Here is a 20,741-nt window from a genome sequence, read left to right on the forward strand (position 1 = left end):
AAATAACAGAGTGGGTAAAGTGCAGTGAGTAACTACATTAAATCAAGATTTCGTAGTCCTGAGTGTTAAGCCATGCTCATGAAAAATACAACCTTTCTCCTGACTAGCAGATAGTAATATTTATTATTAGAACACAATATGTATGTCACCATAGTATTTATTCAAATCTTCTTTAGCAATCACTTTGATGCTCTTTATTCATCTTTACCAAGGTTTACAAAGATAAAATACCTATGGATTTAGTTAAGCCTTTTTATCTACATTTTTGTTGCATATTAAGTTTTAAAATAAATACTTGCTATAGAGGGGGAAAAATTTATGTTAACCAAAAATAGATTAAATAATAATTGTGACCCTGCAGCCACATTAGCCTTGATGAGCCATTTCCAGAGATTATTTACGTAGCCACTTGTGGCTACCATTTCTAACCCACCATTACAGTTACATTTTGTTTATGACCAGTTGATACTAGGAAGTGTTAATGTCAATCCTCTCCCCACCTCCTTCTCCTCTCAGTAGGACTAGAAAATCGTTTAAAGCCGATGGACTTTGCCTAGAAACACTGTTACTCTGTCTTGTTGAGCAGCGCAGAGCACATCACCGGGAAGATGATGATATTTGGAAGAGGCAATCAACGAGATAACTGAGTTGTGGAGAAGGAAACTCCACCCAAGAGCCAGGGATTCTTGTTACAAGGAGGAGGCAGAAGGAATTGTAAAAAAGGTGGGTTTAATAAAAACAAACATACACACACACAAACACACACAAACACACACACACACACACACACACACAAAACAGCCCTGTGAAAAACAACACAAGAGGTGAGTTTCACTTCTGTTTTGAGATTCCATAACCCTGACAGGCGTGTTGTTATTGTTATCTCCGGTTAATGTTTAATTCCCAACTCCACAGAAGTGCACTGAAAATGAATCTTCTTATCAGGGTAAGGAAACATTGTTATTTCTGTTTAACCCTCTGAGGTCTGAAGGGTTCCATGACCTGTTCAGCCACTCTTATGGCACCTGTGGGAATGGCAGTGCTGTTATGACAGCTGAGGAGATGTGTCAGACATTTTACAAACCTGAAGGACGTGTAGAAATATATCTAGACTGTGAGACATGAATGATTTCCAAGGTCTGTGTAGATCAGGGCTGCCCAATAGGTAGATTCCCAGATGTGATAGAACTACAACTCCAATGATGCTCTGGTATTCTAAAGGCATGCAAAGCATCATGGGAGTTATAGTTCTACCACATCTGGGTATCTACCTATTGGGCAGCCCTGATGTTGATAGATGTATTTATCAGGTTGTTATGTTTCATTCAGTGAGCTCAGTCACTGCTTCTCACGTGCTATGTCTGCGATTTTATGTAATTCATAAGAACTCTCTCTCAGTATTACAGGTATGTGTATGCGTGTTTGTGTGTGCGCGCACGCACGCACACACGCCCGCACACACACACACACACATACACACACACACACAGTTCTATATGTTTTAATGATAAATACTGTGTATGTGTCTTTTTTTTAAATGCGTAACTTTAGTGCCACATTCTGCATGGAAACTAACCATCTCAATTAATTATGTATAGGGCAGCATCCATCCTTTTAAAATGTATTACCATGGGTGTTATAATAGCTGTGTGTGGCAAAAAGTCAAGGTCAGCTGCATTCTCACACTTTTTTTCCATGTAGAGAGAGCTTCACACTTTTAGTGAACTGTCTTGTGACTCGATAAGAAAGGACTAAATGCTCAATTCATAGCAGTTGCTTTGTTTCTACCCCTTGTAGAGTGTCAGAGCTGCTTTGAAGGATTAGTGGACTTTTAAAACAATTAACCTCTTAACCACAGAACCATGCTTTAAGAAAAAAAAAAAGCAGGGTTACATAGCTAGCATATTGTATAAATCGACAGTTTAGCATATAGGTCGTATTCTGGGATATTTAAAATTAAATGAAGACGTGTCGTTTTTTTTAGAATAAAAATGTTTCTTTTATTTGTTCACAATTTGCAGACACATTGAGGGGAAAAGTTTCTACATTTGTAATTCTTCCAACAGGTTCCAAAATAATCCATTATGTCTGTAGGTGTGACAAAAAAAATATAAGTACAAATGGTCATATACCTGCACATGAATATTTGTAAAGAGAGCAGAGTTCAAAATGCCATCAAAATTCGAGTCGCACTTCACAACAGTCTTAGATTTGTTTAGAGAAAAGTCACTGAAAAGCGTAGTTCATGAACACAGTTAGACTCAATCAGGAAGACTAGCAACTTCTGGTGGCCTGGGCTAAAAAAAAGGTCAAGCTCAGAGATCTCGGTGTGGTTGATCATGCTCATGTAGGGCATGCAATATACATGTTTGATAGATGGAGGCTGACACCTTGGAGTTTCAAGGTCTATAACCAAACGTTCCTGCAACCTTCATCAATATCACTTGCACAGTGTGAAGGAACAGTGCGAAGGAACATTCACAGACTTCAGCCTGTACACACCTAAGATACATAGACTCTGCTTCCAATTATCTTGGTTACCATTGACAACTGGCGTCTGTTGCCTTACGCCTCGTGCAAACATACATGCCAATTTACCTCCCGCTATTTTAATTTTTAGCAGACTGGTGAGAGCTTGCAGCCCGCAACCACCATGCCAACCCTCCAATTCTAGTGGCCTGGGAGCAGATCCCGTCTTTTGTTCCATGCATATCCAGCCCTTGGCTCCAGTGTGTCGCAGTAGGCAAGTGCAGGCAGAGACCACTTCTGCATAGATCTGTGCATGGGCAGCATTGGTTTATAGGCAAAATAGTTGCTTGACTAAAACATATCTCCCAACATCAGAGTCCCAAGAGACATATGTGGGAAGGGAGTAAAGGGGGCAGCTCCACATATAGGGTATTCTTCCACTCAAAGTAGTGGATCAACCCGAATTACTGGCAGGTCAGCCTGAGATGAATGCACATCAGACTGCCTGTCAATCGAGCAGAAATCAGGACAGTTGGGAGGCCTGCCAGAACCAAATATCTCCAATGGACTTTAAAATATTAATAACATTTATTGTACAATATATTGTAAAACATCTAGTATAAACATAAGTAATATGTTTATACTTGACTGAAGAAGCTCTTCAAGAGTGAAACGCGTTTTGGCTATAATCAGGACTTTTATAATTTAGTTTATATTGTATTATTTATGATTATACTATATGTCTTAAATTTAATTGTACAATAAATTTTTTATTAATATTTTAAAGTCCATTGGAGCCTTCCAAATCTTCATAGGGGCAGTGCCATCCCCGCTAAATTGGCACAATACTATGATTCCTCAGGCCCAGGACTTTCAGGCTCTGAAAAAGGTGAGCACTATACATATTTAACCTGTCCTTACTGACAGTCTACATATTGGTTCCCTTTTTTCCTTTTATTTTTCTCCGAGTTAACTTTAAAGTGGACAAGAGGTGTGATGCTGCCCTAAAGGCATAAAAGTCAAAGTTATGGAGCCAATGTACATATAAAGGCTCCTTTAAATGTGAGTGATCCTTCTTCTCAAGAATTTATTCAGTTTATTTTGAAATACAGTACCATCTACACTATATTGTATTTATTTGTATCTTTTATATGTACCACAAGTTTAACATTTTAACAAGATAACATGGGGTAAGTTACAACATGCACAGATATATTTTATATTAAGTGCTCCACTTAAGGTATAGGTTTAACTTATATCACTTTAAAGATTACTTACTAATTGTTTTACCTTCCTGTTCCTGCGTTATAGGATTACAGAAGCTCTCCATCCATGTGGTGCTACGTACTTCTCTTTGCCATGATTTGGGCAATTGTTTGGTTCCTAAGGGACAGACAGACCATATCAAGATTTTCAGACAAACATGTCTTCATCACAGGCTGTGACACTGGCTTCGGAAATTTGCTGGCCAAACGTCTGAGCAGGAAGGGCTTCCAGGTCTTGGCAGGATGCCTCACTCAAACAGGAGCAGACGAACTATTGAAAGCTTGCCCTGTGGGGCTAAAATGTATTTTACTGGATGTTACCAACAGTGACAGCATCAAACATGCTGTGGAGTGGGTGAAGTCTGAGGTGGGGGACAAAGGTAAGAAAATGCAGCTTTAAAAGTTGCAGTGCTAAATGATTTGACCATTTTTTTTTTAAATTCTTTATTTTTGCACACGATAGGCAAGGCAAGAACAATACAACTTGAAGGTTTGCGCAGAAGCCAAAATACACATGAGCAGTCTTATAAACACAATAATTGGCATCAGCCCATATGACAAGCCACTTTATAAATTCTATACAACTTGCCTCCCATCGAGGATTTTTTGTTTTTATATAGCTACATTATCTAAATTCTCTATTGTTGTACACGATAGGCATAGCAAGAGTAATACAAGTGTGTGCCTTGCGCAGAAGCCAAAATGCTAGAGATCTGAGTTAAACACATAAAAGATTTGACCATTTTTACGCCATATAGATCACAAAGATATTGGCAGTCGTTACCCCACTGGCACTAAAAGGACTAAATTGCAGTGCCTTATTTCTTTGAACTAAATGCTTAATTTTATTTTTAAAGGAAATAAGTACTAGCCACATAAAAACTCCCAAAATTTTAATAAATGGGAATAATCAGCTTATTATAGCATAATTGCAGATAGCACAGTATCAGACCGGCAAAATGGGATCGAAGCCTTTCCTACAGTGCTTATATCAGTTATATTTAATTCTTCACTCGGGGGAACAGTAGATCACAAATCAGTATGAAGTAGCAGTTTAGTAGCATAGAGTTACTCAGAATTTGTTGTGGAGTTCGGCTTTACTTTCTTTTCCCCTTTTAATAACTTACAGAACCATATTGGTGTAAGATATGACAGAGGGAGTAAGAAGAAAGAGAAGAAGTAAAAAGGCAACGGGGGGGGGGGGGAGTAGGAGAGGATGGGGGAACAATGGGATGCAAGAAAGGTGCACAGGGAGGTCTGCATCAGCCTCTGTTACTGCAAGAAATGTGAGAGGTTTCAACATGGAGGATATAGGGTAAACTCCCCCCACCCTACTGTCTACAGGTCAGTCCTACTATATATAAAATGTCCAAGAAAAACAAGTTGTAGCATTTAAATGTTATTGTACCAAAACTAGAAGGATTTGTTGTTTCCCATAGTTCACATTTCTTCCACTTCTCAGTCACTCCCTCACAAGGGACTTTGGGGATTGATAACAAAAAAGACTATAGGCAACTGGGTGCAATGTCAGGAACTTGAAAATAAACATAGGGATATAACTGGGATTTTGTAGAAGAGCTTTGCAAGGAGGGTGAATGAGGAGACAAGGCCACCAAACATTGAGCAATATACCTCAGGACAGTGACGGACTGGCCAGGGTGTCAGCTTGCCCAATGGCAAGTGGGCCCTGTGGTTCACTGATGAAGTGGGCCCCCTTAAACAACAATGTTTTTAAAAAAATGGCCTTCTTCAATGCGGCAGCGGGGCAAAAGAGGCAGCTGACCCTTTTTTAAACGTATCCACTGTTTAGAAACTGGTTGGATGACCATTCAGTAATTCTCTCAAAACTAATTGCCTTGGTTTTTTTTTTCTGGATGTCAGCCGTGAGTCCAAGTCTGCCTTCTTGCTTCACTTTCTTAAGAATTCCTTAAATTCACAAATGGCTGTTTAACATTCCAAACATATTTCAAGAAGACTAAAGTGACTTGACATTAAAGAGAGATTATCAGTAATGTTTGTAGTTAAAGGGTTACTCCATCCAAAAATACATAAATCACTGCTTTTGGTTAGAGTAACCCTTGCTGTGCTGGTAAGCTCCCTCAAACAAGAAAAAAGAAAATGAAAAAAGCTAAAAGGTAAAACACACGTTAATCCAGTGCTGATACAGTTCTCCTGACAGCCCGATCCCCCAAGATCGACTTCACTCCCCCTTGCTGAAGAGGGGATAGGTCAGGGGATGCACGTTGATAGGAGGGCATTGTTGGCATGGAGAAGGGTTGAATGGCTATCTTCTGCCAGTATGATGTGAGTGCTGAGGTCAGACACCATATTGGCACAGGATTCCCATTGGCCACCCAGAACTCTTGTATAGTGTGGCTCAAAGTGGAGTTATACCTCTGTAGAATTTTCCTGTGAAATGCTGTACGTACAGAGTTTACCCCTCTGCTGCCAGACTCCAGGCATCATGACCACTTCAAATCAATGAATTGGTCATGGTGCTTGAAATAACCCTTTAAATAAAATATCTACAGATGCACTATAGGATAAAGCCCAGGAACATAAATCCTGAAAAACTGTCTCAGATTCTGAAAATAAGAATGAAGAGGTTCTGCCAGTTAAGAGTATTGTGACATCAGCACATACAATTAGGAAGAGATATAATTGCAATAACATCTTTACTAAGCACACTCCTATCGACCTTCTATCCATTTATATCACAGATTTAAATTGAATATCATGCAAATCAGTAGGCATTAATAGGATGGGAGACCAAATGATGCTATTTCTCGATATTGCGAGTATCTTTAAATTACCTATAAAATAATTATTTAATTATATCAGGATCAAACATTTCTTTATAGTAAATCCTATATCTGATTCTAATATACATGGTATGATATCTTCAATATATATCATCTCCAAAAAAATGTTGTTTAAAAAATTTCAAATATTCTTGCAAATTCAAAAATAATTAATAAACCTAAAGCTTTCCAAAAATTGGAAATTGATCTAAATGTATAATTTTCAATCCAGACCTGGTATAGGACTAGAAAAGCAGTTCCCTGTATTAACCCTAACAAACAGTTTTATAAGATGGCTCACAGATGGTATTTGGTTCCTACTTGTACAGCTAAATGCCAAACAAATTCCAGTGATTTATGTTGGAGATGTCAACAAAAGATGGGAACACAATTCCATATTTGGTGGGAGTGCTCATACCTAGACATATATACTTACTGTCAGTAAGGACTACAACATATAGTACTTATGACTCAAAAAAATGTATTTTCAGTATCTTAATATTGCTTCATAATTCCTTTTCATGAGCCGTTCTAAATATATCTCCTACAGGTCTCTATGGTCTGGTTAATAATGCTGGCATTGCCAATCCTATAGGCCCCACTGAATGGATGACGTTGCAGGACTATCGGAGAGTTATGGAAGTTAACACATTTGGGACAATTGGAGTGACCTTAAGTTTTCTGTCACTAATAAAGAAGGCACAAGGACGTGTTGTGAATATGGCAAGCATTCTTGGGAGGATCTCAGCCAACGGAGGCGGGTACTGTGTATCTAAATACGCTGTGGAGGCATTCTCTGACAGTCTCAGGTAAACCACACTCATTTAGCACTCTCAGCCAAAGACTGTCATCCAGATTGGAAGAAACTGCCAATGATAACGTGGGAATGGTAATTCCATATTATAAAAGTGAAAAGTTGGGGGTGTTCTCTTGGCTGCGGGTACACCCTTGGTATATATCAAGCCATACTTGAATTGGTTTCATGTAAAAACCAAGATACCAGGGGACTGTACTAGCATAACAAATACACCAAGTTGTGATGGTTATGTTGCTTAGAGTACCAAATATGTCCTGGTCGATTGAAAACAGTTTTCAAGTCTTTCCCTGTATCTGTCTCTACCTTGCTTTTCAAAAGAAATTGGCTCTATTATAATTGACCTCAGTAAGACAATTTCTCACCTGCATTGAACTATTTTTGATTCAGTGCTTCTCTATGAGAATAATTGCGATTTCTGCACAAGCATTCCCATGCCCGCAGTGTATGTCTATGAAAAATATTGCATTGGATTGAGATCATGAGTAACAATGATGTCACCATAGATTTCCAGCATGGAGAACAGTGCTAGAAAAAAGGTTGGCTAACTTTTGTGTGTGTTTTTTCTTTTTTTTTTGGTTTTGTTTTTAATTTAAAAAAAAAAAAAAAGTGGAGGGGGGATGCCTAAATCTAAAATAAAACAGGAACATTTCAACATAAAAAATAAATGTTTGAGGGGGCGGGGCCTAGCAGCCAAACCAACTGGTCGCATGCACAGAGAGCTCCGTGAAATAAACCTTTTACAAGGCTACAACCTTGGATTTATCTCGACAAACTCAACTACCCATAATCAGGAGACGACCAGCACCCAGTCCGGTTGCACCCAGGCCGGTTGTACTCACGCTATTACAGCCTATCTACTGAAGCGGGTGTGGGAGACACGGCCGGTCTCCCTGCCAGCTTAGCTGCTGAAACAGGTGAGCGTCGGAATGGCTCCTGATCCCTTACCTGGTACCGGTGAGCCTGCGACCAGCCTTACGAACACGCTGAAAGAAGCTTGTCCCTACAACGAAGCCAAGATGGCGGACGCCATGCTTCATACCCCACCACGAGGCCTGATGGATACTATGCTGACCCGATTGGATGCCATCTTTGCAGCCTTCTGGAGCAAACTTGAAGAGAGGCAACGAGAAGCACGCCTGCCACATCAATCACCCCCTAAAGCAGAGGGAAGCAAGTCCACTACTATACCTCTAAACAAACGTGCAGGGACAGCCAATCCTCCTCCCATACACCAGAATCTCTCACGGGCTAAAACCCGCTCCTACAACCCCGGGCTGAGGGCCTCAAGGGAGACGACTCCAGTGGATAACCCCCACCCTCAACAGGTGACACAATACCGCTACCAGGGGACCACAGCACCCCGATATTCTGCCCACGGCACCAAGAGTGGACGAAGCAGGGGGAGCTACACAACGACTCCTCATGCAGCTGCGGGCCGGCGGAGATTTCAGCCGCGAACCTATGGAAAGGCACAGCAGAGAGGCACCCGTAAACCTAGCAGGAGAACCCCCAACCAGACGGCAACGCAAAACAGAAAGCAGGAGGTCCCCCACCGCCCGACATACCAGCAAAGCACTCTCACACTGGGACTTTCCTCACTAGGTTGGAAGACCCATCATTCACACCTGGACAGCAACCAACACCCGATGGGAGCTGAACCTTCATGGACATTCCACAGGCATCATAGTCACAGCCAGCACCTGTGGACACTTGCCTGTTCCCCGCACTACATACACATTACTACACATTCTGCAACTCAACACCAACCAACATCACTTAATGCACACCTAGGCTCGCTTCACCTTACCAGCACGATACCATTATCACTCTGTCTCACTTATAACTCAACACAAACATAAAGCTCAGCAGTAACAAATGGCCACACACTTCACACACTTTACGGAATGACCCTCATCTAATCAGGTACCAAGTTGAGTGGGTTCGGATAAGTCTCATAAAGCGGTATTTAAACATGCCTGCATTTACTAACACTCTCTCACCTCGCTGAAGCATACTACTGCTAGCAATGCTAGAACAAATCATAGGCCAGCCTCATAAGGCCAGCAAGCCTCAATCACACTTATTTAGCCTCACTCTAGCAATAGTTAATTCACGTTTATTAACTCCTTTAAAAAATGTGCAAGATTTATATAAATGTCCTCAGTGTGTTCATATATATGGTAAGATTTCTAGCTCGTCAATTGCTCTTGGGGCATGACAAGCATGCGTGTAATAATAATATGCACAGAAAAATAAAGAATTATAAATAAAAAAAATAAAAAAATGTTTATTAACATTGAAGCACTGAAGTTTTCCTTTTCATATCCCTTTCTTCAAAAGTAGGTTCTGATTTCTTTAAAGGAACACTATAGTCACCTAAATTACTTTAGCTAAATAAAGCTGTTTTAGTGTATAGATTATTCCCCTGCAATTTCACTGCTCAATTCACTGTCATTTAGGAATTAAATCACTGTTTCTGTTTATGCAGCCCTAGCCACACCTCCCCTGGCTATGATTGACAGAGCCTGCATGAAAAAAAAACTGGTTTCACTTTCAAACAGATGTACTTTACCTTAAATAATTGTATCTCAATCTCTAAATTGAACTTTAATCACATACAGGAGGCTCTTGCAGGGTCTAGCCAGCTATTAACATAGCAGGGGATAAGAAAATCTTAATTAAACAGAACTTGCAATAAAGAAAGCCTAAATAGGGCTCTCTTTACAGGAAGTGTTTATGGAAGGCTGTGCAAGCCACATGCAGGGAGGTGTGACTAGGGTTCATAAACAAAGGGATTTAACTCCTAAATGGCAGAGGATTGAGCAGTGAGGCTGCAGGGGCATGTTCTATACACCAAAACTGCTTCATTAAGCTGAAGTTGTTCAGGTGACTATAGTGTCCCTTTAAAACGTTTCTAATATACGAGAATTCTAAATCGTCCTCACATTCTAGTTTGACAAGTTATAACATTTATTTTTGTTTTGTACTGTAGCTCTAAAGACCCTAGGTATTTTACAGGTACAAGTTCCTGGGGGTTGGATACACAATTCCGACACACAATAGCTGCCAAACAAGTTTTCTACACCAAGAAAATTCAGACCAGACTGGTCTGATTAGGATCAATCCTAGTCTAGTACCATGTAGTTATGAATCACATAAGTACTTAAATAGCTACCGGTACTTGATCTGTGAATATTATTATTCTCTGGAATAATGGATATGACCATATTAATCTAATTTAGCTCTTTCAAATTCATTAAAGTTTTACAATTTAAGAAACTATTTTTTTTTATTGCATTAGGAACACTTTTACATATTTAACTGGCTTTTAAAAAGTAAATAGCTAGCAGCTATTTGTCATCATATGCAAACACATTTAAGTGTGATCTATGCCCTTCGCATTCCTTGTGATAAAATAAAAATATTTTGGCAATGGTGTCAGCTATTGCTTTCACACTTTGCCAAAGTTGGTTGTTCCATTGTTTGATAAATTCGTTATATAATGTCAGTTTTGTATCTTTCGTTCCTAAATCTTGGCGAAATGCATCCAAGTTTTTTTTTTCTGCTATGACTTAGCAAATCATATTACTTGTAGAATTGCATTTCAAATTTTTTTCCAAAGCACAATACTGAGCCATCCACGTCTATCATAGAAGGTTTAAAACCAAATCTGTTATTTTTAATTGTATAGTGTATTCAGAGATTTCTATTTATTCACTTTTTTCTTATTTATCTTTTCAAGAGGTGAATCAATGTCCTTTTTATTTTGTTTAGTTTAAGAAAAAAAAGCAACATCCTATAAAATTATAACTGTATCTATACCAAAATCTTAGGGAGATCTCCATATTGTGCAGAATACCAATAATGTGTTGTGTATCACTGAAAAGAAAAAAATATATATTCCCAGGGATATATTTAATTTATTTGTTGCCATAGGCTCAGCAAAGCCTGTGCATCCACCTTCTTAAATTTTTCAAGTCCACAATTAATCCTCAACAGATAAGCATGCAGGGATTGAAAATTGGAGGCCAAAATAGGTGCTTATTGGAGAACTTTTAAAATTTGTCTGTTTTGCCCTAAAACATGTAATTCCCTCATCAGCTCCCATATTAATGAATAGCATTGCCAAGGTGCTAGTGTGTGTTGTTGGTATTATGTGTATGGTATATATCAGTGATGGCGAACCTTTTTGAGCCCGAGTGCCCAAACCGCAATACATGCCAATTTTTTTTCCTTAAAGTGCCAACACGGCAATTAAACCTGAATATTGAGGTTTAAGTTTAGAAAAAAACACTCGTACTGTTGTCCGAACTAATTAACAACTTTTGTTTTAAAAGAACACAACAACAGAGAGTTCAATGATACAAATTTTAAATAATGATATAAATAGATAAAATTAAGCTTATATTTATTAGTATCTCCAACAAATGCAATACATACACACACAGACTGCTGAATACATACACACACACACACAAGACTGCTGAATATAGAGACTGATAAATACACATACAGACAGTTTGCTGAATACACATACAGACAGTCTGCTGAGTACACACACAGACAGACTGCTGAGTACACACACAGAGACTGTTGAATACATACACACACTGCTGAGTACACACAGAGAGACTGTTGAATACATACACACACTGCTGAATACACGCACACACACAGACTGCTGAATACACGCACACACACAGACTGCTGAATACACGCACACACACAGACTGCTGAATACACGCACACACACAGACTGCTGAATACACACACACACGCAACCTGCTGAATACACACACATACTGCATTGAGGGGTGTAGTGTATGTGTTTGTGTGAGGGGTGCTGTGTGTGTGTGTGTGTGAGGAGTGCTGTGTGTGTGTGAGGGGTGCTGTGTGTGTGTGAGGGGTGCTGTGTGCTGTGTGTGTGTGTGTGAGGGGTGCTGTGTGTGTGTGAGAGGGGTGCTGTGCTGTGTGGGGAGGTAGGGGTGCTGGGCGGGGGTAAGGGTGCTGTGTGGGGGGGTGGGAGTGCTGTGTGTGGGGGGTAGGGAGGAGGGGAGGGATTCTGGGTGTAGGGGAGGGGTGCTGGGTGTGGGGGAGGGGAGGGGTGCTGGGGAGAGAAGGGGTGCTGTGTGTGGGGGTAGGGGTACTGTGTGTGGGGGGGGAGGGGTAGTGTGTGTGGGGGGAGGGGTAGTATGTGTGGGGAGGGGTACTGCTGGGGGTAGGGGTACTGTGTGTGTGGGGGTAGGGGTACTGTGTGTGGGGGGTAGGGGTACTGTGTGTGGGGGGTAGGGGTACTGTTGGGGGGTAGGGGTACTGTGTGTGTGGGGGGAGGGGTACTGTGTGGGGGGTAGGGGTACTGTGTGGGGGGTAGGGGTACTGCTGGGGGGTAGGGGTAGGGGTACTGTGTGTGGGGGGGTAGGGGTACTGTGTGTGTGGGGGGTAGGGGTACTGCTGGGGGGTAGGGGTGCTGTGTGGGGGGTGGGTAGGGGTGCTGTGTGTGGGGGGGTAGGGGTGCTGTGTGTGGGGGGTAGGGGTTCTGCTGGGGGGTAGGGGTGCTGTGTGGGGGGGTAGGGGTACTGCTGGGGGGTAGGAGTGCTGTGTGTGGGGGGTAGGGGTACTGCTGGGGGGTAGGGGTGCTGTGTTTGTGGGGATGGGGTGTGGGGGGGTGTAAACATTTTAAAAAAAAATATGTTAAATTATTATCTTGTCCCCCCCCCCTTCTTACCTTTAATGAAGGAGGGGGGCACAGTCATCCCTGGTGGTCCGGTGGTGGCAAGTACTGCTTCCGGTTCGGGAGGCAGGGGAGGGATCTTTGAAGCAGCTCCCCTGTCCTCCCGTGCGATGCTGTGTGGGGCGTTGCCATGGTAATGCGCAGCAACGCTCAACACAGCTTGCTCGCGAGAGGACAGGGGAGCTGCTTCAAAGATCCCTCCCCTGCCTCCCCCTGCCTCCCGAACCGGAAGCAGAGTAGGCGCCTGCCATTCCAGGCAGGCAGGTGCCTACTCTGCAGTGATGCCGAACCTATGGCCGCGTGCCCACAGAAAGGGCCCGGCGTGCCACCTGTGGCACGCGTGCCATAGGTTCGCCATCACTGGTATATATGCATTTCAGTAAGGCTTTTGACACTGTTGCACATAGAAGGCTTATCAATAAACTGCAATCTTTAAGTTTGGATTCCAATATTGTTGAATGGGTAAGGCAGTGGCTGAGTGACAGGCAACAGAGGGTTGTAGTCAATGGGATCTGTACTTGGACCCATTCTCTTTAATATTTTTATTAGTGATATTGCAGAAGGTCTTGATGGTAAGGTATGTCTTTTTGCTGATGATACTAAGATATGTAACAGGGTTGATGTTCCAGGAGGAATAAGCCAAATGGCTAATGATTTAGGTAAACTAGAAAAATGGTCAGAGTTGTGGCAACTGACATTTAATGTGGATAAGTGCAAGATAATGCATCTTGGATGTAAAAACCCAAGGGCAGAGTACAGAATATTTGATAGAGTCCTAACCTCAACATCTGAGGAAAGGGATTTAGGGGTGATTATTTCTGATGACTTAAAGTTAGGCAGACAATGTAATAGAGCAGCAGGAAATGCTAGCAGAATGCTTGGTTGTATAAGGAGAGGCATTAGCAGTAGAAAGAGGGAAGTGCTCATGCCATTGTACAGAACACTGGTGAGACCTCACTTGGAGTATTGTACGCAGTACTGGAGACCATATCTTCAGAAGGATATTGATACCTTAGAGAGAGTTCAAAGAAGGGCTACTAAACTGGTTCATGGATTGCAGGATAAAACTTACCAGGAAAGGTTAAAGGATCTTAACATGTATAGCTCTGCCATCACATTCTATGTTTCTATGTTTCTTTTACAAATCCATCAACAAACATTTATGCACAGCTGGATAATGCAACCAAACTAGCCTCTCATATTTAAAGTAAAGCTGTAAGCACCATAACCACTACAGTTCATTGGGTACAGCAACTCGGTTTTTATTTCTTGCCAAAACTATTTTTCAGTGGTACTCTTACAGGCACCCAAAGCCCAACCTCCCCAGCAGCCACTCAAATAATGCTGTCCAACCTTGTATGGGTAAGATGAGATCTGAATCGGCTGCACTTTAGCCACTCAAACAGTGGAATACTGCAAATAAAATGAATAGCATCATAATTATTACAATGAGCTGCAGTAGTTATGGTGCATAGAGAGTGCTTTTAAATATTGTTTGCTGAAGTCCCCTCTGTGTGTTTCTCATAATATAGTAGCATCTTTTTATAGAGGTCCTTATATTGTATTCAATAGCCAGTCTTCTCTTCAGCTAAGCATGCATTATACATGAGGCCTTGTATAAAAGACTGAGACTGGGACAATATTTAGAAGTTCACTTGATTCATCTACCTCTGAAATGTATACATTATGTATAATCCATGCTGCAAAAACACAAAGCATTCACAGTACAATGTGTATGCTAACATAATAATACATATTATATGGAACAGCCAGTGGTGTCCTGGGACCTACATTTAAATGTAAAGAGCAATTTTAGGGGATATTGTATAATAGCAGAGCAAAGACCATGGTGTCACAAATGCACACTATTAAGTGTGCTTCTGGCTTGGTTCCGTGGGTGAAAAATCACTATTTGTCTGCAGTAGACCAAAAATAATGATAACATTCCCTCTTAAAGGGACACTCCAGATCCCTAAAGCACTTTGGCTTGCAGAAATGCTTTATGTGTGAAAAGTGTGTCCACCTTTTTATTTTACAAAATGTGCAAATTTCTCCCCGGTTGTCAATCAGATAACCGTTCCTTTTACCTCCATTGTGGAGCTAATTGGACAGCTACAGAAGGTCTAGGAGGGGTTTGGCTTCCAAAGGCAGAAGACAAGAGATCTGCAGTTTTTGCAAGCTATTTTTAGATAGACGAAAGATGAAAAAAAGCGTAATGAAATGCATGAATGTTTTCATTTGGGGTATATCTACTATTGCTTTTTTTTTAATTATTATTTGGGCAGTTTAATACCACCCACACTTAAAGGAACACTATAGTCACCTAAATTACTTTAGCTAAATAAAGCAGTTTTAGTGTATAGATTATTCCCCTGCAATTCCACTGCTCAATTCACTGCCATTTAGGAGTTAAATCACGTTGTTTCTGTTTATGCAGCCCTAGCCACACCTCCCCTGGCTATGATTGACAGAGCCTGCATGAAAAAAAACTGGTTTCACTTTCAAACAGATGTAATTTACCTTAAATAATTGTATCTCAGTCTCTAAATTGAACTTTAATCACATACAGGAGGCTCTTGCAGGGTCCAGCAAGCTATTAACATAGCAGGGGATAAGAAAATCTTTATTAAACAGAACTTGCAATAAAGAAAGCCTAAATAGGGCTCTCTTTACAGGAAGTGTTTATGGAAGGCTGTGCAAGTCACATGCAGGGAGGTGTGACTAGGGTTCATAAACAAAGGGATTTAACTCCTAAATGGCAGAGGATTGAGCAGTGAGGCTGCAGCGGCCTGTTCTATACACCAAAACTGCTTCATTAAGCTAAAGTTGTTCAGGTGACTATAGTGTCCCTTTAACTTCAGTATCAAGAGCTGCCACCACCAAGGCAGTTTATAAAATGGGGAGCCCTGGTTTTCCAAGCAGAGGAGATAAAAAAAACACAATCATAATATAGCACAATATTAATGACATTTGAAAATGATAGTAAATCAGTCTTTTCTGGTAATGTAATTCTTTATTAATGGAATCTTCAGTCCAGGGGAGTACCCACGCGGCGCAAAAGGCAGAGGAGAATAGGCAACTTTATTTTTCATAATATGTTGTTTTTTTTTTGTATTCTTTCCTCCTACACTACAGTCCCTACCACCCCCCAATGCACATAACAACCCCTGTTCCCTAACACAAAAACATTATTACCCCCCAACACACACACACAAGCCTGTAGCTTCTCCAACAAACATGCAATAGGCCCTACACATATACACGAAAGCTCTTATCCACCCCACACACCCATACACTACAGCCCCAATTTCCTCCCCACATACTCACACTACAGCCCCTATCCCCCTTAAAACACTTTTCAGCCCCATTCCCCCAAACACACACTAGAGACCATATCCTACCCTGCACACATACACTACAGGCCATATCCCATCACACATATACACTACATCTCCAGTTTCCTTCCCAAACATGCCTACAGCCCTTATCCCATGGAAAACACCCTACAGACCCCATCCCCACAAAAATACACTACAGACCCTATTCCCCTAAACTCACACACACATATTACACTGTAAACGGCACCATCCACACACTCACAAACCCACAACAGCCTCCCTCCCACACACATAATTCCCAAACATCATCCCCACATATACACTCAATCCCACAAGTAGCTTCCCCAGAAATATGTAACACCAAAAGTAGCCTCCCTTCACACACGCAAAACCACAAGAAGCCACCCCCACACATTAAATTTCACAAGCAGCCTCTACATAATTAAACACAAAACACTCTTTCCCAGCCCAGTCCCACTTGCCATCCAATCACTCACCTAGTCAGATTAACCAACATCACCAGATCCACTCATCATAACCCAAACTAATTATTTATACATTTAATTACATTTCTTAAACTAGCCCGTTTCACCCAACAAATTACATACCACCACAAAGTAGTCACATTGACCTATCTAATCATACACACCAAATATTTTGCATATATGTTTATATGAAAGGTGGGGGCTGCATTGAGAAAATTGACTTCAAGGCAGCAAGGAGAACAAAACCAGCCCTGGTCAAACTGTTACCAAATGGTTTGACTACTTACATGGGCGGGCGCCAATTGCTCTGTGCGCTGTAGTGGTTATGGTGCTTGGAGTGTTCCTGTAAATAAGGCATATTTAGCAAAGGCTTAAGTGTCCGACTATTGTTGAACAATGACAAAGTTGTCATTTTAATGTTAAGGCAAATATCCAAAGTTTAAATGATTTTCTAGATTTAATGTCTATATAAATTCAAGTAAGTGTATTTCGAATAATTTACTGTCACATTGGTCACAAGAAGATACAATGAATAAAGATGAGACCAAGTAAGGTCCAAGTATGCTACCTTGCATGCCAAAATGCTACTGTGTGATCAACTGGCTGACAAGGACAGAATCCTAACTCCGCACATCTCTTTCCTACAGGCGTGACATGCAGCACTTTGGAGTTAAGGTTTGCATTATAGAGCCGGGTTTCTTTAAGACTGCAGTGACAAATCTTGATTCTATTGAGAAGTCGTTGCAGCAGCTATGGGACCAGATGCCACCTGAAACACAAAGAAGCTATGGACATACCTTTTTCAAACAATGTACGTATCTTTATAACATATAAGTAGAGGGTTTTTAAATTGGAAAAATAGCCACGCTGCAACTATAGCTGATTTTAAGAGGTTTTGCAAATTAAAAATGAAACTAAAATTTTGTTTTGTTTTAATTTTCTTAAAATAACAATTCACATATGATACAGTAGAAAACACATACCAATTGACATATAAAAATACGGTCATTTCCACAGCGAATAAATTTACATTTGATGTGTAAATGACTGATTCACTATATGTCATATAAGAACTCTTCAAGCACCATAACTACTACAGTACACTGTAGTGGTTATGGTGACAAGAGTGTCCTGGTGCCCTCCTACTGGAGGACCACTTACACTGAGGGGTGCCAGGGCAAAACTGACACCATCACCACAAGAGCACTGTTTTTGTTATGTTGCTTGAACTGTTCCTTTAACAAATATATCTATTTGTGAGGTGTGAAAAATAAAATTAAATATAGAAATTCACACCTCTTTGTTCTGCAACTGGGTGGCTCTGTCTTACTTGTCGGTAATTGTTGTAAACTTTGTACTTTTACAACAATTATTGTCAGCAAAGAGAAAGCATATTGAGAAGAAATTAAACATTCATTCAATTTCTCCTTCTCGTTTACAATGTTTTCCCTGGCTTTACCTTGTCTCAATTGGATGATTCTGTATTTTTTTTTTTAATATAAATTCAGAGAAAGAAAGAAGCATCTCATTAAACAAAGTTGAGCAGAAGTTATAAGTTGTCGATGCTTTATAGAGTGGTGTAAATTCCTCTTTTAACTTGAAAAATGTAACACAACACTTCAAATAATAATTAAAAAAAGAAACAAAAACACATATAATATTTTTTTAATTGGAGTGTTCCTTTAACAAACTGATGGCATCCGGTGTGTTATTAATCATAATTGAAAAACATTTTTTTTTGTAAATTAAATTTTTTTTTAACATTTTCGTTGACCTTCTCGTTACTTGTTAGGTTGCAGTAAAGAGGTAGGACTCGCAGGCAAGAGAGGCTTGCCTCGAGAGGCAAGTCAAACAGTTAAGAGAAAACAATCTATACTGTGCATCATAAATATTGGGAAGGTTACAAACCAACAAATATGTTGAATCAAAGCGAGCAACTTATGTTTAGGTATTAATGGTAGTGTCATGGTGTAGCCTATGGTATCTTGTATTAGCGTACTGTTAGTAGTTTTTCGATGTAACTTGAGTTAGTGATGTAGCTCCTATGTCAATATTAATCATAATTTTATACAGCTTTCTGTCACTAACCGTAAATAACTTTTTTTTATACATGTGTTAATTTTTAGATCTCAAAGTACAAAGGATCATCATGAATTTCATCTGTGATCCTGACATCTCCAAAGTGCCAAAGTGCATTGAACATGCTTTACAAGCTTCATATCCGCGAACCAGATATAGCCCAGGTTGGGATGCCAAACTCGTGTGGATACCAGCTTCCTACATGCCATCTTTTATTGTGGATGCAGTCCTGGCTTTTGTCCTTCCCAAGCCAGAGTACAGAGTTTGCTAAGACTATTAAATGACAGAGAATCATCCTTTAAGAGAAATGTGGTAAAAAAAAAAAGTCTAGCGCAGTATTTACTTTTTCACACTTTACATGTTATTGTACATTTTATATTTATCACCACCACAAGGCTCTCGACTTACTGAAGACCAAATGAATTGTCTTTGATAATGGAGAGAGGATCATTTATTTATAATACATTTTGTGTGACATTTTTTTTCCATTCTTTATTTTATTGAAGCATTGAGTGAGCGTTACAGATATGAAGAGGAGAAGATATATAACTGATATTAATGCAAGAATACATTGAAAAGTGACATTATATATTCTCCCAGAGGGACTGCTTCATTTTATAGGTTATAGTTAGTAGCTTTATCCTAGTTGCAAATACAGTTAGATAGAAACAGGTAGATAACATTAATATGAGCAATCAGGTTTTAAGTGGCATGTATAGTAAACGCTTATCTTCCCCTGAGGCTAGTAGAACACTTTGCTTAGTAAGGTATTCAGTCTGGAATAATACGCTATGTGGCATTCTTGCTGGTTCTGCACAATCTCATACTAGGCTATAGGAAACAAACTAGTTACAAATTTGTAGTAAATAAACTGTGCTAGAATTACATACTATTCTGGCGTGCCACGTTCTTAGACATTAAAGGGTTAACTGACCAGCCATCAGAGTATATTATAACGTAGGTAATCTTATTCAACATAGCATGTCAACGGTTCACACATGTGCAGTTTAAGCAGGCAAACATGCGTGTTTTTCCACCCCAGGCCCACCCCCCATCGACCAGATGCAAGTCCATGGCTGTGTGGCATGAAACCTGTCCAGGTAATATATAGGAGCATGATCTCGGGAGCCCAACTGTTGGTTGCAGACCAGTTGAATGGCAGAGTAGTCGGTCCCCTGTGGTGTGTTTCCATGTCAGTCCAGCGCCTGCCTTGAGTGGGAGATAGCTCCCTGCAGCCATGCCGTCCCCTGTGTGGTCTCGTGGTTGTGGGCTGTCAGTCTCTGTGTTCCTGTTTTCTCCGCGGCTCACCAAGAGGGTCAGAGAGTGCGGCTTTATCACTGGGGCTCCGTCTCTCGCTGTGGGTACATACTCAGTGGGTGCCCTTGGTGTGCGTGGGTGGAGGCTCCCGGTCTCCGCCAGTTGTTGTAATGCTGCCTGCGGAGGTACAGCGTGGCTCCGGTTTCTCCACCACGGTGTAGCTTGTCTCAGGATGGTCTCAGCTGGGGCTTGTCTGTTCCTTTGCTTCCCATGTCGGCCTGCTGACAGCGTGCGGCGGATGTATCCGCCATCCTTCATGCTTAGGTGGTTCACCATGCGGTCTCCGCCATTTTGGTTGCGGCCTCCGCGTGTTTTGGGGGTAGCTCCGTCGCTGCCTTGAGTGTTGGCCTTTCTGCATGCCAGTAGGCCCAGGGTGGGGGCCGGGATCACCCCTGCCGGCCCAGAGGGGGGGGGGAACAGGACCGGACCCCCCTAGCTT

General features: G+C 40.9%; 1 protein-coding gene across 3 annotated transcripts; it reads left to right on the top strand.

Annotated features, from left to right (window-relative positions):
* Positions 1–529: 529 nt before the first annotated feature.
* On the top strand, positions 530–19,463 carry RDH5 (retinol dehydrogenase 5). 3 transcript variants are annotated; one of them, XM_063426302.1, is made up of 5 exons: positions 530–723; positions 3,781–4,114; positions 7,086–7,344; positions 17,554–17,717; positions 19,033–19,463. In XM_063426302.1, exons 2-5 carry the CDS (start codon positions 3,802–3,804, stop codon positions 19,254–19,256), a joined length of 960 nt encoding a protein of 319 aa, XP_063282372.1. In that variant the 5' UTR covers positions 530–723; positions 3,781–3,801; the 3' UTR covers positions 19,257–19,463. The 3 variants fall into 3 exon arrangements, with proteins under 3 accessions (XP_063282372.1, XP_063282382.1, XP_063282363.1); XM_063426312.1 differs by lacking the exon at positions 530–723 and adding an exon at positions 766–824; XM_063426293.1 differs by lacking the exon at positions 530–723 and adding an exon at positions 863–946.
* The last annotated feature ends 1,278 nt before the right edge of the window (positions 19,464–20,741 follow it).

This window comes from Pelobates fuscus, chromosome 1 (assembly GCF_036172605.1).
Source record: "Pelobates fuscus isolate aPelFus1 chromosome 1, aPelFus1.pri, whole genome shotgun sequence".
Classification (NCBI taxonomy): Eukaryota; Metazoa; Chordata; class Amphibia; order Anura; family Pelobatidae; genus Pelobates; species Pelobates fuscus.

Bases quoted from the DNA above. Each gene is read 5' to 3' on its own strand.
- RDH5 (XM_063426293.1), top strand. From the start codon at position 893: ATGTTTAATTCCCAACTCCACAGAAGTGCACTGAAAATGAATCTTCTT. The intron at 947-3,780 runs GTAAGGAAACAT...CCTGCGTTATAG, and splicing joins AAATGAATCTTCTTATCAGG to GATTACAGAAGCTCTCCATC. The intron at 7,345-17,553 runs GTAAACCACACT...TCTTTCCTACAG, and splicing joins GCATTCTCTGACAGTCTCAG to GCGTGACATGCAGCACTTTG.